The 21,023-nt window shown below is 42.1% G+C and overlaps 1 protein-coding gene across 6 annotated transcripts in view; it reads right to left on the reverse strand.

Annotated features, from left to right (window-relative positions):
• Positions 1 to 21,023, reverse strand: part of CDH13 (cadherin 13) — a gene marked incomplete at its 3' end in the record, with an annotated part of 461,247 nt that overhangs the window by 62,819 nt on the left and 377,405 nt on the right. For all 6 annotated transcript variants that reach the window (XM_083870235.1, XM_083870236.1, XM_083870237.1 and 3 more), the window contains one exon: positions 20,742 to 20,882. In XM_083870235.1, the coding sequence (XP_083726361.1) occupies positions 20,742 to 20,882 (141 nt within the window). The remainder of the gene's footprint in view (positions 1 to 20,741; positions 20,883 to 21,023) is intronic.

Here is a 21,023-nt window from a genome sequence, read left to right on the forward strand (position 1 = left end):
CCTGAGACAGTGGAAGGTGTCCCTGCCCATGGCAGGGGGTGAAATAAAATGAGTTTTAAGGTCCCTTCAAGACAAACCATTCTGTGATTCTATGATCTTTTGATTCTATGATTTTATGATTCCATGACCAGCAAAGGGGCTGCCCCAGGGGCTCATGCTGGTTGTGGCTCCTGTCAGGACCATCCCTGGAAGGAGAATCATCACCCTGAGCACAGACGTGCCCCATGGTGGGGCTGGGGGACAGCCAGGCACCACAAGGCACTGACAGCCCCTGATCACTGGAGCTGACACCTGCTGGGATGCCCAGGTTCTGTGCAATTCCCTCACCCTGGTCCCAGCTGACCCTCTGGGAATCCTTCAGCAGCAGCTCAGGTGCTCTGGTTCCGAACACACCAAATGCCTCGTGCAAATAAAGGCAATTCCAGGAAATACAGGTAGCACCAATGATATAAATAAGAATTTGGTGTCATCTTCAGTTTATATCAAAGAGCTGATATTTCTGCAGGGTTGAATGTTTATTAAATCAGGACATGCATGAAGAGCAGGAGTTCATTAAGAGACTGTGCCATTCCTCTCTTTTAAGACTGGCTCTCCTTCTCCTATGGAACCCTCCAGGTAATGTGCTCACACATCTGCATCACTATTGCCACACCGAGCTCTGCCCAAGGACAGCCAGTGCAGCAGGGATTAATTGGATCCTGACACACATTTCTAGATACAGATTTTCCACCTGAGCTTGGCAGTTCTAGGGGAAATCATTTTAAGGGACAATAAATACCACTTTATTTCTGTACACAGCACTGTGATATACTGGAAGCAGCCACCCTGCCTCCCCTTGGAAGGCAGAAAAATGCTGTGCTTGCAGCTACCTCAGAAACATCTCCTATTTCTTGCCTCTGAGTAAGCTCGTAATTAGAGTAGAAACACGAGGAACAATTTCAATGGAGCTGTAAAACTCCAACAGGAGGAGGAAAAAAAAAATCTATTTGAGGTTAGAACAAAATCTTTTTTTAATCTGGCTAATGCTGCTTTTGTGCTGATGCTGATCATTATATTTATGACTGACTGCAGGACATTCCAAAGCATTGACACCTGACTTCATTTACTAGAAAAGCCATCACTTGCAGATATTCAGCTTGGTGATTAATATGTAGATACCTAATTTTTAGTGGATTAAACCATGTTGTATCAATTTGGTGGTCTTTAGGATTTATAATCAAACCCTGACGACATCTGATTAATGCCAGCTCGGGCTCCCTGAACCTTACAGAATCCTTGCTCCTCTGGAGCTGGGATCACAGCAGGCTGATTACCCCCTGATTATCCTGAGTAACTGGGGTCAGAGGTTCTCTGGCACCACAGAACACATTTAATTCAATCAATTCTGTGAGTGAAGCAGTAGGAAAGAAAAAAAAAAAAAAAGAGATATTCCAATTGGTGTAATATAGCATTAGAAAAATTGCCCAGGACTTCTGTGCTCCAACTGATGAGCATTTTTTGCTTAATTTCTAATTTAGTATTCTGCTGGGGTTTGCAACTTCAATTACTTGTGATATTTTCACTCGAAGTCAGGGGCACTGAGCTTGGAGGGAGGAAGGAAAAGCAGAGGGAGAGAAGTTTCCTGCATTCAGCTGGATAATAACCTTTGTGACAGCCATACTCACACTGGCAGAATTCCTGCTTCTCCTCTGTATGGGAGATCACAAACTCCTCACTACCTGTCCCTTTTGCCACTGCCAGATTTTTGGTCCTACTTGCACTCCTGGTGGGTTTTTACTGTTGTTTAGCTGATTTTTACTGTTGAAAACTCCGTTTTCCTTGTAAGCAGAGAGGCTTTGATCAGCTGTGACAGAGCACAGGGGTGATCTCAGACAGCCCAGCGCCCTCGTGGGTGCTCAGAGGAGTTGGGGAGCTCATTAAAGACACCACTCTGTTCCTCAGCCACCTGGAGCACCGAGTGCTGTGTCTGGGATGAAACACAAAAAAAATCTCCTCTTGCTGTTCCCTGAGAACCTCCAGGCACTCACACACAAATGTCCAGTTCGGCTCCTGCTAGTGAGGTTTGTGTCCTGCATAAGGATCCTGAGGCTGCTGATACACAAATATTCCTTATTGAACACCCTGAGGCTGCTGCCACAGCCAGGCTCTGCCTCCTGCCCCAGGGCTGGTGATTGTCACCCCCAGGGGCTGCTGAGGTGGAGACCCTGCTCAAAGGGGCAGCAGATGATGTAACAAATGTGAGGGACATCAGAGATGGGTAAATTCGGACCTATGGTGGAGCTTCGGGCCAAGGAAGAGGGAGCAGCACACAAAAACAGGTTCTCAAAGACATAAAGGTGACCCCAAATGATCCCAAGGGCAGGAGGGGAAAATGATCAGTGTGAGCATCAAATCTGTCCTGGCAAAGGGCTCCAGGGGTTACAATCCCCACAACACTCTGGCCACAAACACTGCAGTGGAACCAACCTTACGGTCCAGAGGAGACAGGGAATGGTGAGAGAAGGGGTAGGAGCTAAGAAAGATGTCTACAACACTTTTACATCTGTCCTATTATCTCTACTGAAATTTTTTCCAAGTTGAAGAATATTTGTTTGCTTTTTTCAGTAATTCAATCAAAATTAATAACGATTCTTGGATTAAGGTGAACTTGGATTGGTTTTCAGGTTTATTAACATTAATTTCTTGGCTTTATAGATAGGTGGGTTTTCCAAACAACAAGATTTTGAAGGTTAAAAAATACAAAATCAGGGATAGGCATTACCTGCAATGATTCATCAGAAATTAAAGCACCTTTCCTGAGTAGAATTCTTCAATAAAGGAAATGAAGTCTTAGACCTCTGTTTTCTCTGCAAGCAGGAGAAAGTTGCAATTTAATTTTCTGCTTGCCCACAGAGAAGATCCATTTTCTGTGTGCTCCTTTGGGGTTCTTTGGAATGAAAAATGCTGGATGGTTATAAAACATTCTCTTAATGAAGCTCACTCTGGAACTGATGAATATCCTCCCAAACCCCTGGGCACGTTTGCCCACAGGACAAACCCTGGCACAGCTGTCAGCATTCCTCACCTGAAGAGAAGCCCAGAAATGGAGCTGCAGGACAGAAGTTTTGTGTGTTAGAGAAGATCACAGTGTCCTAAATGGGACATAAATCTGGGAACCTACAGACAGTGCCTATAGATCCTTACACAGTGTCTACAGGTTCTCCTTAGTGTGTGAAATATGCCCAGCCTGCTCTACTACAAAACACAAAACAAATAAAAAAAGAAAACACCCAAATGACTTAATCAATTCTCCGCATCAAACACAAATCCACAGGTGGAGAAAAAAACAAACAGCAGCAAAATCCCATTGCATCAAAGCCCTTGAAATCCATAGACTCTCCTCCTCCTGTGCTGAGGATGAAAGGAGAAGGAACCACAGATAGCAGATGTTGGTTTTGTCACTTACTCTGTGCTGGAGAAAGAATTGTGGGCAATAAAGGTGATTTGATGTTGGTGCAAACAGCAAAATTCTTTTGAGAAGTGTAAGGAATTGTGTTGCATTGCATTCCCATACCCCAGGAAATGTTTCTTTACAGGGAAAAGCATTTTAGTTTCACCTCAGGACTTTTAACGGGGAAACACCAGAACCTTCTGGATTTCACCTATCATAATTGGTGCAGTGCAAAGACAAAGGCACCTGTTGGATCTTTGAAATATTTCTCAAAACCTGTGGCTGTTTCTATTGGGTACCTTGCCAAAAAACCCCTCCCTGATCGTTGTATACTTAAGGAGCTCAGAGTTGCTTTTCTATGTGTCTGAGCAGGTGCAAGAGGCTTCCCTGCCCTGTGCACTGTTTCTGTGCTCTGTTTTATATAGTTTGTTATCTTCCCTTTAATTAAAACCTTTTTGCTATTTCAAAACACACATACCAAATGCACACATACACACATATGGTGATCCACCATCTCACTTATTATTATTAAGCCACCTCTGGGAAAGTTCCTGGTCAACCCTCAGGGCTTGATACACCTTTGTGGGGCTCAAAACACTCTGGCCTCAGGCAAGATCAGAGTATCAGAGTGGTGTCAAGTGTCGGAGTTGCTGCAGAGCAGAGCAGGGCAGGAATTGCTCCATCTGCTCAGCCCTGGGGAGCCCAGGCTGGGGCACAGCCCCTGGGTCCTGCCCACAGCCTGGGAGGAAAAGAGCACTGGAACAGGTCTAAAGCATAATTCTGGTGTAATTCTGGGTGGAAAACAGGCTGGGGTGGGTAAAAGGAGTGTCTGGGTGCCACCTGAACAGGGACAAGGTCAAGAATTGCTGGGTTTCACTGGAGGCCAGGGAAATCCTCACCTTAAGGCAAAATTTGTCACCTGCAGGAGAGCTGGGGGACTGTAGAGGATTGCGGGGAGGTCACACAGACTCTAACCTCAAAGCTCTTAAAGGAAAAATAACCAAATACTGGAAATTGCATCAACAGAAGGGAGGAATTTGGGGATATCTTGAGAAGCCTTTCCTGAAAATTTAATGAGAAACCCAAATCCAAAAATCCATACAAACAAAACGCCTGTGCTTGATTTTTTTAACATTCTCAAGGTTCATGATGCTCATGAACACGCAGGAAGTTCACTGGATTACCACGATTTTTTTTTCTGTGCCAAAACCAAGTGATAAGAAAGAATTTCCTGACTGAGATTCCAGCCTGAAACTGCCCATCCTCCAAGGCTCTTCATTGTGCTGAGTTTGGTGTTGACAGCTGGAGATACAGGCTGGAACTGCAAAATAACACTTGCCCTCCTTACTGCAGATAAAAATTGTGCCTGTGGCTTTCCTAGCTGGTCATGTCCTCTTTTGGCAAGGAAAGTGAGGAAAGGGGAGAGAAAAATAACTCTGATCTCAGCCTGAGGAAGGATCCAAAGGGGACAAAAGTGGCAGAAATAGATATTGGAATTTAGTTGTTTTGAGGCTACAGCGTGGCCACTGTAGCAAAATTCCTGCTCCACTTAGAACTCCTCAATTTTTATTAATGAATTAAAACTCTTCCCTTGCAGTCCCGCAGGAACAAACTGCTCCTGCCAAGCAGACAAGATTTCTGAAGAAAATCATGCTTTTAACAGATCTCAGCCATTTACTTCATCATTTTCCTGGATCGTCTGGCAAAAAGGAATTTAAAGGCCTGCATTTAAATTCTGGAGTGGCTATGAAATGAAGAAAGCAGATTGATTTGCATTCTGTTCCACTCCTCTCTTTGCCAAAGTGATTTTTACAAAAAAGACCCCTAAAAATTAAAGACTTAAACCCCACAATCTGAGCCTGAGAATTCAGTTTTCAACATCAAACCACTGGATTTTTTTTTCCATTTGCTTACAATATAAACCCTTAGAAATAGGGTTTACAGAAGAAATGCTGCCAGAACCCCTAGAAAGTGTCATCCACTCATTCCTCACACGGAATTAAAGCAAAATGCCACCCTTGCATTGCCCACAGACCCTGCCAACAAATGAGGATTGTGACAGGCTGAGAGCACTGTCTGGGGTTTTTATGCTCATTTTTTTTCCATGGCAACATCTCTGTTTCAATTCATGGTTTCGTTCCCTCCAATCTCTGCATTGTCTTGCTTGGTTTATCCCTTCCAGGGAGCACCTGCCACGTCCCCACTCTGCTGCAAGGCACAGAAAGCACATTTGGAGTGGCTGGGGCCAGCTGACACTTGTTCCTCAGCCATAAATTTCACTCCAATCACGCCCAACCTTCTCACCTCTCCCACTTCCCAGCCATTATTTGTCCTTTCCTCGGTTTCCTCCAACATCCAGCTGAGAAATTGCATCTCCTCCCCTGGCTCTGTAAAAGATTAAACACAGCTGCTCTGTGCCACCTTGTCCTGTTGGGGACAATGTCTTTGGAGTCCACCTGCACAGACAGCAGGGGACTTTTCCACCCAGATCCTGGGTGTCCCAGTGCCTGGGGCTTGAAAATAGCCTGGGAGAGAAGGGATTTAAATTGTACTGAGAGTATTAGTCTAAAGTGAATGAAGTCGAGAGGATACTTCTCCTTTATATCCCCAGAGTGATAAATATGAGAGTGGAATATTTGTTTTTTTTAATTTTTTTTTTATTATTATTTTTTCTAAGGCAAAGAAAATGGGAAACCAACACGGATTTCAGGCAGATGAGAAATAGCTTATGAATTTAGATGATAGTTCAGCTGAAATAAATTGTACATCTGTTCATTCATTTTAATAAAGCAGGGAAATGACACGCTGCTGGAGCCTTTGGAGAACGCTGGTATTTTTAAATGATGATCCTGTAATAGCAGCATTAACATCTGTAATGCTGCCCATACTTTAGGAATTGAAGAAAAATACATTTATGGGATAAGTGAGCTTCAACCTATAGTCTGGACTCCAGGCATTAAAAAGTGAATAAGGTGCTTCCTGAATACTCCCAAATTAGTTCAGGAAAGGCTCTACAATGGCCTTCCCCATGCAACACAGATAATCCTCTCAGTGTGTGTTGATAAAGCACGCTTATTATCTCTGAATGAATTATTCAGCCGTGCAACATGTAGCTGAATTTCTGCTGACTAGAGCCCCAGCCTGCACTTACAGGCAGCTAAAGTGGAGTGTTTTCCTTGAAAGTAGTCCATTAAAGAGACCAAGGAGATGCTTTTCCTGGCTGTATTGGATGCGTGGAAACATGTCCTACCTTCTGCTGAATTCAGGCAGGAATAGAACCTTTCTCCTGCACCTCCCATAACAGAGAAATTAGAAATGGAAAAAGCTTCATTGTTTCTGTCTGCCATTATTTACAAAGCCAACGTGCAAATTTAAGAAATAAACCAGTGAGACTGCAGGGGATGGTGCATTTTAAAAGCTCTGCTTTGATTTTCCAAACTGATCTCCATGGGAAATAACAAATTAGGAGTTCAATAATAACTGCCATGTTCCCTTTAAAAGCACAATTATTAAGATCATTAAAATTTCCTTTTAATTGATTGCATTAAAGCAATTGCTGCTGGAGTGAGGAGCCTGTAAAACTGATTAGTGCTCACATATTGCTCTTTGATCAACTGGGATAACCCTCGGTCAAGGAAAGGGAAACAGAAAAGTCTGACCTAAAGGAGTTCACCTAAAATTGGATCTCAGAACCCGAGACTTTCTCATAATGTCCCAACACTGCCACCAAAGGAGAGCAGGCTGAACTATTGGACCTTTCCAAAGCAGAGATTTCCCAGAGGTGCTGCTGGCAGCCAGCAGTGCTGACAGTGCTGACATCCCTGATTTATCCAGCAGCACGGGAGGGTGGCCCTGTGCTCCCTGCTGGTCCCCCCAGCTCCAGCAGGCAGCCAAAAACAACCTCAACAGGCAGCCCAGGTAAACAAGACTCTTTGTAATTTGCTTCTCTCGTCAGTACAGGAGGATTGGAGGAAAGAAACACCCCTGGGACACAGAACCCCCCTGGGTGAACACTTCCCAGCCACAGAACCCTCACAGATTTATTGATGGGAACTGCTTTTTAATCATTTGCCTGGAGGAAAGGAAACAGCTCCCAGGGAACTGTCAGCCAGCCCCAGCACGGGGCACAGTAAACCCTGATTTGTGCCAGGAATATCAGGCAGTGCCTGTGTCACAGGGAAAAGGACATGAAAGAGTTCAACATCTGCAGGCAAAGTTGAATTTATTTACTTATGGCTTCAATTATTATTTAAGATGGAAAATTTGAAAAGGTCAGAACTGCTAAGTCAGAAAGGCTGCCTTTCATTTGTCTTCAAACATGCACAGGTTTCTGAGCTTCGTTCAGCACCGAATCAATTAATCAGAAGCAATGTTCTTTGTTTTCAAATGCCACTTGTGTTATTTCTAAATATGGAAATATATTGTGTTATTTCCAAATGGACTTGTTGATCTTAGAGCTCTTTTCCAGACTAAATGATTCTGTGGCTCTGTGAAACAGACAAGTAAGTCCAGGTTTCATTTTTGTTTTAACCTATGTTAGAAAATGCAGCTTTAGGAAAACGAAACATTAAGTCTTCAGTTTAGGTAGGCAGACACCTGCAAGCCCATGTTTCTATTTTTTTTATATATATATATACACATATATATATATATAAATCCAGATTTACTTCCCAGCCCAAAACTGCACTCCCATCTCCATTTGGATGGGAGCCACAGCTTGGATGCAGGCAGTTAGGACTATCAATGCTACAGATAAATCTTCCCTGATATTATTTCAGACAACTGTTGGTTTAGATTTAAGCTTATTTAGCAGGATTGATTTTCCTTATGTATCTTTCAAAACTTCCTCCCATAACTCCTTTGATTTTTCAAACTTTTTTTTTTTTTTTTTTTTTTGCTAAAAGATTGCTTTCAACCCTTTCAACATCTTGAGGACAGCAGCACTCTCCTCACCATCAGTCTTTCAAATGAAATAAAATCATTGATCTAAGAGCATCTGACAGTCCCAGTTAATGCATGGGCACTGCCAGCCTCGGTGGCTGGAGATGGGCAGAACAAATGAGTTGGGGAGGAGGAAATCAAGTCTAAAAGGAACAAATGAGGGGATGTGTGGAAGCCAACAGAGATGGAGCTGGGTTTATAGAAGGCAGGAAAAGGGTGTGCATAGATTTCTGTGAGCCCTGAGGAAACAGTCAGTGTAAGGCACTGGTAACAAAATGTGGCTCCCCAGGGAAGCAGGTGATGAGGGCATAAAAAGTTCACTGGGGGACAGTATCAAGGAAGGTCTTCCAGATATGATAAAAAAGGGGAAAAATCATGGGGCCAGAATCAGGATCATGACATGACAAAGGTCAGACACAGATTTTGGTGATATCGTAAAAGAAAACGTTTTCCATGTAGAAAGACAGGGAAGAAGTGATGAAAATAAGAGAAGAGAGAAAGGTGAGTCAATCAGCAAGAAACAGTCAGAGAATCCATCACTGGAGTGTCTTGGGGAGCTCTGAGAAATGGGAGCAGAGGGGTGTAAGGAATGTGAGGTGATCAGGCTCAGAGAGTCAGAGGATGGAGTCCAGGAGTTTGAAGAAGAAGGAAAATGTAAAACTAATTATTAAAATTCAGAGAAGGCTCCTAACAGACTCCCAACTAAAGAACAGGTTTGGAAGGGGGAAAAACCAAGAGTTTGCTCTTTGGTTAGTTGGAATGGGGATGTTTGTTTTGCCTTAAAAAAAGAGAACGATGCAACAGGCAGAAGGAACCTTGAAGGATAGATTTCAGCACCAGGCAAATCAAATATCAAGGAGAGGACACAAGTGATTAGCACAGGGAAGTGAAATGAAAAAAAATCTCTATAAAAGCTACATCAAGAGGAGAATGGGGGTTAGAATATAAACTCCAAAGGACTGGCTGCAGAGTAAAAGTGTTGGAGGGAAATATTGGGCAAAGGGATTTTTCCTACTCAGGCCAAAGTCTAGAATGGAAAAGGGAGGATAAAATCAACACTCCGTGTAGAGCTGGGCTTACACTTTTTTTGTGGCATATGGACTGAGAACACAGGGGAACACATTTGTAAAAACAAATAAATATTAAGTGACTGTTGGACAGAAGGCTGGAGAAAGGGCTACCCTTTCAGCAAAGAAGCATCTGGAACTCTAAGGCAAACAAGTCCTGGAAACAAGCCAAAGTAGGAACTACAAGGAGATGAATAAATTCCACTTCTGAATCGTTTTCCTCAAAAGAGACTATAACTACAAGGAGTCCTGCATTTATACCCCCTAATCTGCTTTTTCTTACATGTAATAACACCATTTTCATTCCACTAAGTTCAAGACACAATCAGGTCTATAGAATTTTATTTTTTTTCCAAAATGAATGTCTTTCACAGGCATTTGCTAAAAATTTTACTTGAATAAACCTAGAGCTCCTTTTAGCATGGCGAGTTTTACCCATTGTCTATTTTAATGCTTCAGAGCAGAAGGAAAAAAGATATTTTGTCTAAATAATCCTGACATTTTGATTCGCGTGCACAGATGGTTAGCAAATTTTGGAGTAGCCAAATCAGTTTTAGTGTTGCCGAGAAAAATCTTAAAAATCTCACTTGTCAGTGGAGGAATTGATAAACTGATCACAAAACTCATTCTGCTCTAGTGGAATGACCCAAGCAGCCACATAAACTATTATTTTTTGAATGAATAGACTCCAGCTTTACAAATTCCCTCTGCTCATATAAACTGTAGCTATGATACCAGCTCACACATATTGTGTAATTGGTATTAAATAGGGTTTTGTCTGCTGCAAATTGAATATGGTAAGATCTATAGCGTGTTATCATGTTTAATCCTGCTTTTAAAACAGAACTCCCACAGATGCTGCAGGCATATTAACAGTGTGAGTTTCTGAACGCGTGGGATTTCTGTGATGCTCTGCAACACATCTAACAATTCCTCTATTTGCTACTCCTCAAATCAGCTGAGCTCTGCCAGACAAAGAGGTTTAGAATTCTTGGGGTTTCTGTTAAAATTCTGCATTCTGCAGGTGAGGAACTGAAATAATTTATGCACGGAGTAAAAAGGTCCTTCAAGACCAAAAAGTGATACTGTCCTGGGTTGCAGTGTAGGATGTACACAAAGTATTTATTCTCTCACCATCTTCATGAACTGTTGAAACCAGGTGGGGCAGTGTTTTCCCAAGGGTGTCTTCTGCTCATGGCCCATCAATGCCTTGCCCAGGACTCACAGGGAACTCCCTCCAGGAGCTCTCTCTGTTTAATGGGCCATCAAGGAGCCACTGCACGACTCCTCATCCCATTGGGAGATGCTCCCAATGCCCAGGGGGAGGAGCCAAGCATTCCCACCTGGAGAGAATCTGGGATTTGGGACAGGACAAGCAGCCCTGAGCCACTGGATTCCCAGAGGAGCAGAGCTCCCAGACCTTTCTGTGGGATCATTGCTTCAGGAAGAGCCCCTCACCTGGACTGCTCCCACCACCCTGCTCAGGGTGTGTTCTGACTCTGTCAGTGGTCCTTTGTGTTATTGCATTTATTTAATTCTATTTTTACCTTTTTACCTTTCTTCTTATTAAATTATATGTCTGACTTGGAGCCTCTCATTCGTTTTGCTTTCAAACCACAACATTTTTCAAAGCATCTCTTCCTCACTGCCTGACCACTAATTTACGTTCTGAATTACATTGACCAAAAGAAGGAAGATTAGGTTGGATATTAGGGAAGAATTCTTCCCTGTGAGGGTGGTGATGTCCAGAGAAGCTGTGGCTGCCCCTGGATCCCTGGAAGTGTCCAAGGCCAGGTTGGACAGGGCTTGGAGCACCCTGGGGCAGTGGAAGGTGTCCATGGACATGGAATGAGATGATTTTAAGGTCCCTTACAACCCAAATCATTCTGGGCTTCTGTGAACAAGATAATGATGATTTAAGAGTCACTCTTAATAGAAATTTCCACACTAAGGTGTTTTTTCGTAAGCTGGGTGTGACACAGTGAAACAAGGTCTCCCAACAGAGACCCCCAAAGTTAATTTCAGAGAAGAGATTGAAGCATCATTTTATATCTTGATCTGAAAGCAACTGTGTGATGTTTCTTGGAAGTCTCTGTGTCACCTGCCAGCACTCAGTGCTGGAGCTGGAATTCCTCGGGCACTTAATGAAGTACAATATGCTATGGACACTCTTGGAAAAGAGTGAAATCAAAGGAAATTTCCATGGACTGCTTTACCAGTATACACTTAGAGGAAAAACAAAATTACCAGGGAAAATGCTCAAATTTTTAAATGCCCATTACAATTGAAATCTGTAGAAAACAGTCCTAATTTGATTTGAAGTCAACTGCAAAATTCCAGCTGGTGGGGTGTTCTTTTCTGTTTAATTGGAAAATCACACAGCCACTCCTGGCAACGACTGCTAATAATTATGTTTATACAGCTTCCCTGAACAAGTGGTCCAAGACTAGGTCTGGAGACATTACATTATCTTTGTTTAGCTTGTGCTTCCCTCAAAAGCCTTTGTCTGAGCCTCCCTTCCTTTTTAATTTCCCCTCTCCAGCTCCTCACCCAAACGTGTTTGTGCTTGAGCTACTCCAAACTCTCACTGCTACTGTTTGCTTTGTAATCCCGACCTTAATATCTGTCGTAAGGTTCACACTTCACAGACCACATTGAGGAAGCATATTAACCTTCACTTCTTGGAGAAGAGAACAATAAATTGTGGGTTTATGGCTTTTCTGCCGCTCGCGGTGTTTGGGTATTTGCTGCCTGCAGAAGCAGATGGGAGAAGCCTTCGGAGGATGAGTTGGGTTTGGGGGTGAGAATTTGCCAGCTGCAGTGGGAATTGCTGTTATTGCCACGGAGCTGCTGCTGACCTTCCAAGCACAACCAAAAAGGCTGGCAAAAGGCAAAGGGGTTTGTCGTCAGATCAGCCGATGGCAGCAAATGAGGGTGACTGAACAAAGGGCAGGAAAGGAACAGTGACAAAAGGAGGGAAAAAAAGAAAAAAAAGGACTGGCAAAAGTGCAAGTTTACTGCCTAAGCCTACTTGGAGAGCAAGAGTGCTGGGAGGAAAATCAGATTTGAAGGAGCAGCACAGTGTCTTTGTGTTCCTCCCCAAATTCCCACTGTTTGAATGATCATTTCTGCTCACAGGCCCTTCCCCGCGCTGAACAAATGTCTCTCAGCTGCTCCCAGGTTATAAAGCAGGCACTCTGTTGTTTTATGCACCACTGAAATGTGTTTATCTGGAGATTAAATAGACAACTTCATGTATTTCCTGACCTTGGTGGAGAGAAACAAAGCAATGAACTCACCCCTCACGAGCAAAGATAAATGCAGGAGTGTGCTGCCTGCTGCCACGCAGCGCATCCAGCCCTAATTATGTGATAAGTGGATGGACTCCGTGTTAAACATATTTTGCAAAAGTTCTTGAACAAAGTGCTTACACTGGTTATGCAGATAGCTGGCTGAAAGCCACATGAATACAGATGATTATGCACACAGTGTGAATCTGGATGAGTACAGGAACCACCGGTCTCCCAAACAATGTTATTTCATTGGTTTGGTTTATTTCCTGGAGTTCTCTGTTGCAGTCTGTGCGCGGAATAATCGCATTTGTTTTTTGCTTTCTCTGAAATTGTTCTACTCTTGAAATGCTACAGCAGAGTGTTTGTTGTTAAGGTCATTGGTAATTTAATCCAGAGTGGTGCTGAGCATTTCTCATCACATGAGAAATCCTCAAGCCAGCTAGTTCTGATAAAAACTGACACACAATATTCAAGAAGTAAAAAAAAACCTCAAGAAAAACAATAATTTCATTATCCAGATAGCCAGACTGTTTAAATAAGTCTTCCAGATGTCCTTAGTTTGGTAGCACCACAACACAACTCAGAAATATTAATAAACCTTCTTCTTGATCGTGGGCATTTTTCCAGGTTATTTCAAAGTGTTTAGAAGAGAGACAGACATTTGGAATCCTAATTGCACTGAGAGTCAAAGCAATCTGTGCTCCCAAACCCAGTTTTTTGAACTCCAGTGAGCACTAGATATCTTTACAGCTACTTTATTAAGTCCAATAATATTTTTAAAATTACTTTTGACATCTAAAATTATTTAAGGGAAAAAAAAGTGGGGGTTTCTACATGCCTGTTATTTAGATTTTTAGGTTCCTAAACTGTTTATATGATTTTGAAATCTGTTTTGTAAGCCATGACAGCTCAGAAAACTCTGGATGTCTTGAACTGTACCATGGGCGAGACCGATGACCAAAGAAATGGTGCAGCCACTGAAAATTTCATTTTTGCAGCGACAACAGAATGCTCACGGTTTTCATTTAGAAAATAAAATATTTGCTGCTATTTAGATGTTTGTTTCCTTTCTTAAATTCTGCCTCTCACGTAAGAAAAATGTACCAGGTAACATCTTTCATTGGCTTTCAAGGAGACTTTTGGGCACTTGGAGGTATGTCAAGTGTGTTAGGGAACTGCTGCAACAGGATGAAGTGGAAATAAAGCTGAGTGAAAAGGTCAGTGCAAATATTTATCTGGTGTAGAGGTTGCTGAAGGTTAAGATATGCTCCAGGAGCCTTTCTAGCTGTATTTACAGCTCTAGAAAAAAAACAAGGGTGGCCAAAGAGCTCCTCTCTGGTGATCCCAAACAATCCTGAAGCTGCTCTTGGTGCCAAAGTTCACTGACAGCTGGAGAGGCTTTGCCCTGCTCCATTGAGTTTCTGTATGAATTCTGATTTCTCTGCATGCGAATTGTCTCCCAGCCCAGAAACAGGAGCCAAATGGAAATTCCAATATGCATTCTGTCCCTGTGATTCTGCTGTAATGGTTTCATCCATCCCACAAAACTATTCCTCCTGACAAAGCAGCGCTGGGGGAGTTTGATCCAATTTGAACAGGCTGCTGGAGTTTTAGATTGGTTCCCATCACTTTTTTAGGCCGTAATAAAGCTCTGGTTCTTAACCATCAGCCTGGCAGTGGTTTGTCATCTGCTCAGCTCTGCTGATGCTGCTCAAGCACCTCAGCCCTTCCAACATGCAGCAGGAGAGAGCAGTTGGTGATGTGGGGAGAATCCAAACTGGTTTATTCTCCCCAACCCTGGCAGCTCCTGCTGGTTTTGTCTGTTCAGCCTGGTTTGTGCTGTGATTTCCATCCCAACAGGGACTGGGAGAGGGCTGCAGCCCTGGCCTGGCTCCCCAGATGGGCTTTATTCAGAGGACAGCACCTCTCTGGCTCTGTTTTCTGTCACCAGATAGACACAAAAAGATCACGTTCACACCTTCAGGTTGTGAGACGAGAAAGAAGGAAGTTTACTTTGGGTTTTGGGTTTAAATAGGGTTTGGGCTTTGACCAGTGTTTGGGGGATGAGGTTGACACTTTTCTGATCCCACTGGTCAAGCCAGAAGTCCATCAATTTGTCATTCCTTCAAGAAGGAATGCATGATTTACATCATTCTTTGTTTGTGTTGCAATGCATGAGAAAGCTTCAGTACAGAATGTAAAACATTAGATCTGAAAAATCAGGGTGACAGTTTCCCACACAGTTGTGGTTCTCACTAGAAATCTCTCCCAGTCACATGTAAAGGTCTGTGGGAGGGAGTTGGAAGGGGAATCATTAACATGATTGTGTCTAAAAGTGTGGACCAGCTCACTGGGAGTCCAGCATAGAAAGGAACAAAATTAATTAAAACTCCCAAAGGGCAAAATTTTCCCTGCAAGACAAGGTAGGAAGGGCTCAGAGCATGGAAGAAGGAGAGGTGAGATTGGTTGGCTTTAAACAAAGTCAATGGGCAGATCTGGTCTGTGTTGCCAAGGTCTGTTTAAAACAGAAAATAAAAGTATCATGTCCAAAAGAGAGACATTTTTGTGGAAGAAGTGTGGAAAAGTGATCCAGGAGTGTGGGAAATCAAGGCACAGAAATTTCTCAAAAACTTGTGCATGCAGGCCCAAATACAGGGTTCAACCTGAGACCCTGGAAAAGGCTTCCAGATTTAGAGACCATAAGTAAGAATGTGAGTTTGTAGTTTCACCAGACATATTCAGCTAGGTAGTGGAAAGTTTTAGAGTTTAAAGTTTAAGATATAGAAGTAGTTATAAAGGTAAGAAGTTTTAATTCTGTAGGATTGTGTGTCATCAGATGATTGGTTAAGAAAGTCCACACTGAGGCAGAGATGTGTAAGACAAATTAATTAGGGATTGGTGGGAAAGTAGAAACATTCTTTGTGGCAGTAGTTTATTGGCTAATTAAGCTTTAAAAGACCTTGTAACCTGTGACCTTGTGACCACTGAGCACCACTGGCTACTGATGACCACCACTGACCACTGACAACCATTGACCACTGAAGACCACTGACCACAAACTCCTGGTGTTTGTGGTGAGAACGTCCTCACCCCCAGAGACTGATGCAATAAATCATGTTTTAAACATCTCCCAGTGCTCCCATCTCTCTTAAAATCCCGACACAGGAGGAACTTTAAAATTGCTTTTCGCTCCGTATTTGTTCCTCAATACGGTTTAGCCAACACCAAGAACCAAGACAGGAACTCTCGAAAGCCTCAGGCCCATTTCTCAACAGTCTGAGCTGCAAAATAAATCTCTCCAGATGGTGCAGTGAAAGCCTCACATCCTCTGTGAGCCACGAGCAGACGGAGGTGCAGATTGTCCTCCAGGGGCTGCTTTACCCCGTGGGTAACACAACTGAGCCAGGAGACAGCGCTGCAAGTCGCCATAAATCATGGTGACAAGCAACCCAGCCACTTACAGGTCTCTCCAGGAACTGATGAATCATTTATTAAAGCTCCCATTAGTCATTCATTCCTCTTTTATAAACCATTTATCAGCTGGTATTCAAAATGTGAGCAAATCATATTTTTTTCACTTAAGACTCCCAGCACTAGTGTATCTCAGATCTCACCATGGTGGTGTTTTGTCAAATTACATGAATTTTATTCTGTTCACAGGAGGAAAGATTTTCATTTTACCGGAAAATTCTTTTCTAAGAACGTATATATTAAAAAAAAAAAATTATACCAGGAAAAATATTTTCCCTAATCTTGTTCTCCCTGTTGTGACAGAATTATCTCTGTGTTACATTTATTTGTCCCAGAAATGGATGGAATTGAAGCTGAGGCTGGAAGTGGCAGAAAGAGGAATTGTGTGAGGAATGGTTGTTCCCTGGCCAAACAGAGTCTCTGTTTGTTGTGTGCCAGTGAGAGCACTGTGACAAATCCCACTTTTCCAGCTTTGGCTAAGGATGGGCTGCAGTCCCAAATCTGTGCCAGAGGAGAAATGTGGGAACAGGGGGCACTGCAGGAAAATCATCCCCTTCAGCCACAGCACTGCATTCCTCTCTCAAGGGCCTGACAGGATTCACCAAGGAAAGACAATATATCTGATACTGAGGGAGAATAACACATTGAAGAGCAGCAATGGAAGTTTTAAAAATTCAGGGCAGAAGATAAAGGCAAACAGAGTCAGAGGAATCTCATTTGTGAGCACACTCTGCAGGCAGAAATGGAATAAGTAGGATTCATTGGACTATTCTTTTGGAGGAGGAAGAAAAGACAGAAAGGGGTCAAATCCATATCTTTCTTGTGTTAAAACTCTTTTTTTCCCTCCCTTAGGTCTTAGGCAGTATCTGGGCAGAGCCAGGCCTCCAGGAAAGACACAAGAGGAGAATTTGCCAGCTCGTGTCTTTCAGCAGATGCCACATTGTTAATTTTTCATCACACCGCGGCCACAGTGACTCTGGACTAAAATCCCTTAACTGGACACAGTTAACTCTGGACTAAAATCCCTTTTGTTGCAGGACACAGCACTGCAGTGATCTGTCAACCACTCTTCCAGTGACACAAGAAAAGAATTCTTGTTTTTTGTTTAACATTCTAGGTATAAAAACAATCCTCAGCACCATTAGTGCCCACTCAGTCCAGCTCATTCCCACCCACTCAGAATATCCTGCAGGATGCAAACCAGGAATCAGATCTTCCAGAACAATCTGGGCTTGCTCCTTGCTTTGCTTCATTCCTTATTTTCACATAAGCAATCCCTCACTGCTGAACAAAATTTGAGCCTAAGGCCTTTCCCTGCTGGAAAGGAAACTCCAAAATCCTTCTCGACACAAAATAATAGCTCTCAAAATTAATTTTAAAACTTTTTCCCATTAAGAAATAAGGTTGTAAATTTTACAAAGAGACCACTAACTTTACAAGTATCTCTATTTTCAGTCTCTATAATTTAACTCTGGCACAGTATCCCAGCCACTGTGACCTTTTAAAAGGTAGACCCTGCTACCTCACCTGGGATTTTTGGGGGAACTCTTAAAATATTGCTCTATTTGGCATTAAAGATGAAATTATCAAAACCCCTGGAGGGAACAGGGTTCTGTTTGCACACCTGAATGGATTTTTACACTGCTCAGGGCCTATTATTAGCAGGGAGTGTAGATGTGAGACAGAACAAGACAGGCATTTTGGAGGTGTGTGGAGTGATGGGGCAGTGAGCAAATAATGAACTGGGCTGAATCCCAGGAAGCAAAGACTCATTTATTGAGCCATCACAGCACCTGACACACACTCGAAGCCCCCAAGGCTTCAGCTCTTCCTCTGCAGGAAATGGAATTGCTCTGCTGGATCCCAGCCAGGGATGCTCAGCTTCTCCTGGGGGTGGACCCTGACACTCCATGGATGGACTTCTCCTGGCCCAGGAGGGGGATGCAGGGAGGGGGAATGTAGCCCTGGTTTGTGCCTGAGATGTTTTGGGTTTCTGAAATTCTTTTCCCAGAGAATTTTCTGTAAACAGGAGAAATGTTTTTGTATTCATTCCTTTGTTTTTGTATTAATTCCTTTTGTTTTTGTTATTAATTCCTTTTCCTAGGAGGGACTTCTTGATGTCCCTATGGCCTGACCAATGTGAGTGAAGAGGTTTGTCTTTGTGTCACCAATCAAATTGGTCTGTGTAAAATAGTATAAAAGGGAGACACATCCCAAAAATAAAGGAGTAATTTTCAGCCTTCTGAAGCTCGGAGTCTGTGTGGTTGTAGTGTACAACAGCGTCAGAAGTGTCCAAGGCCAGGTAATAAAATAAATAAAAGAAGTTGCACTCTGGAATCAAAGCTTCAGAGTTACTGAATTCAGGGTTTCTCCTTCAGAAGTTACCTTGAACAATTATTGTCTGTTTCTTTCAGCTCTAATTTGAATCACTAGTATTGCAGCCTGTGGTATGAAACTGGTATTAAAATGCAATAACGAAGCACTTTCAGCAGAAAATCAAATAAAGTGGCATTAAATCAGCTGATAGGCACCTCCCTCCTCTCACAGCACTTATTTTAAACAGAGGATCTGCTCCTGAAGGGGGCTGGCATCAGACATTAAAGGCTGATTTTTCCTGCCTTCCTCATGGGATATATGAATATCTCTTAGCAAGGCAGAGGGAAGATTTCTGAGGTCATCTCTAAATAGTGGAAGGTCCAAACTCACAGCAAACCATTAAAAAGAAACAAAGATGCTGCTATGGAAAAGAAAAAAAAACATGCAAGAAAAAAGGTATCTAGGAACAGACTTTTGAAAGAAAACAAGATAATGCTGTCTATTCACACCTATTTAATTTCCATGCTAAACCCCCCAAACTTTCCAGAGTATAAAGTATCTTTTACTGTCACTGACAGAACTGAATTTATGAGGATTTCTCAATTTCCACAGAAATTGATACTGACAGCTCATTTGTGGCTAAGTAGGCACACAAATTTTTTTTGTCCAAATTACCAAATTATTAAGTCAAACAGGACTATAATTACAGAAAGACCTCTTCAAATGAATTCAATCTAGAAATATTTCTTCCAGAGAAGAATTCTCCAGCTTTGGAAATTCAAGCAGGTAAGACTCTGACTGACGTGAATTACTATCAATATTGATTAATCCAATTCATTCTTATTTCTAAATACACCAAGCTGTCCTTGTACACTGTTATTTTCCAGAGGGTTAAAAAAATACAGCGTTTCAAAGATATCTTAAGTGTTGGTTGTCAGGAAACAGCTTTCAGAGCATTAAAAACCTGATCTAAAAGGTAATTCTAAGGGAATTAATAGTTTGATCACAGTCACTTCATTGTCACTTATGCACTTGAAAGGTTTGGATCAGGCTCTCCATGATATTTTTTTTAGGTGACTGAAACACTATTGACAAAATGTTTTACTGATGTAGTTATAGATATTCCCTTGGCAAAATTGTCATTGTTTCTATTTTCTTCTTATTTTTTTCCTTTTTTAAAAGCCCCATCTCTGTCATGTTTGAATCTGTTATTCAGTTACTTTGCATTTATAAAATAAATAATTATTCAAGTAAAATAACAGTAATTTGTTTCAATATAATCCGTTGCCAAATCGCTGATATTAGGCCAGGAAAGAAATTTTAAAAAGGTAAAAATATAATTCAGGTTAAATAAAAAAAAAAAAAAAAAACTTCTACAGCAACAGGTTTCCCTTTTCTTCTTCCACAATTATCTTAAAATCAGGAGCCCTCAGGTTTGCTTCTCATATTTTGGGAATTTTTCCTTAAAAGTTTGCAGAGCCCCAGGAAGCTTTTATAGCAAAATCCAGCCTGGCTGTCATTAGGTAAAACTCTTCAAACTCTCTCATTCTCTCCAGATACCAAAAAAAACAGAGACTCTCAGTAAATGTAGGGGATGGAAGAGAGCAGTGTGAGCAGGGCAGGTCTGGTGGAGACAGGCAGGGAATTCCCTGGTTTTGGGGTTTAGCTGAACTTTCCAGGACCCTTCAGCAGAATTCAATTTATAGGGGAAAAAAAACAACCCTTTCCTTGCAAATTCCACCTGTAGGTTAAATTTGAAGCTTTTAGGGCTGGAGCTTTAATTGCAGAACCCCAAACTCTGGTTGGCTCACAGGGGAAGTGCTGTAGACAGGAAGAAAATGTTGTTTTCATCCACAAGTCCTGACCATCCAGAGCCTTAAGCCAGTTTTGCTATTTCCCCCCACAGGAGCAAAAGGAGAAAGTTTCCACCAGCAAAATTTATTTTGCAGGTTTGCACTCTGCTAGCCAATCTCTAAATGACATTTTTTTTATTATTATTATTTTACCTTGTGGTTGCATTGTGGTTTGGAACTGATGCACACACGTTTATTAACGTGGAAAAAAAAAAAAAAAAAGAAAAGAGCAGCTCCAGGAAAGTCTATCACACCGAACTGAAAACATTCTGTACGTGTCTTCTTCCCTTAAAGAACATCTTTATATTTAGAAATGAGCTAATTAAGATTATTTGCACCGTTTTGTAGGGAACAGATGGCCAGTTCTTACCTCCTTCTTGGTGAATTCTGGAGCGTGGTCATTCTTGTCGTCGATGAGGATGGTGGCAGTGGCTGTGCCCGTCAGTCCCACATCCTTCCCACCCATGTCCTTGGCTTCTATAACCAGCTCATACTTTGGGCTTTCCATAGTCTGGAAATAAAATAAAATAAAAAAAAAAAAATTAAAAAAATAAGGTTAAAAAAACCCCACAAAGACAACATGCTACTTTTAATTAACATTAAAATAATAATTTTTTATAAAAACCCAAAACTTTATTTGGCCTAATCAAGC

This window comes from Zosterops lateralis (assembly GCF_965231275.1).
Source record: "Zosterops lateralis genome assembly, chromosome: 12".
Classification (NCBI taxonomy): domain Eukaryota; kingdom Metazoa; phylum Chordata; class Aves; order Passeriformes; family Zosteropidae; genus Zosterops; species Zosterops lateralis.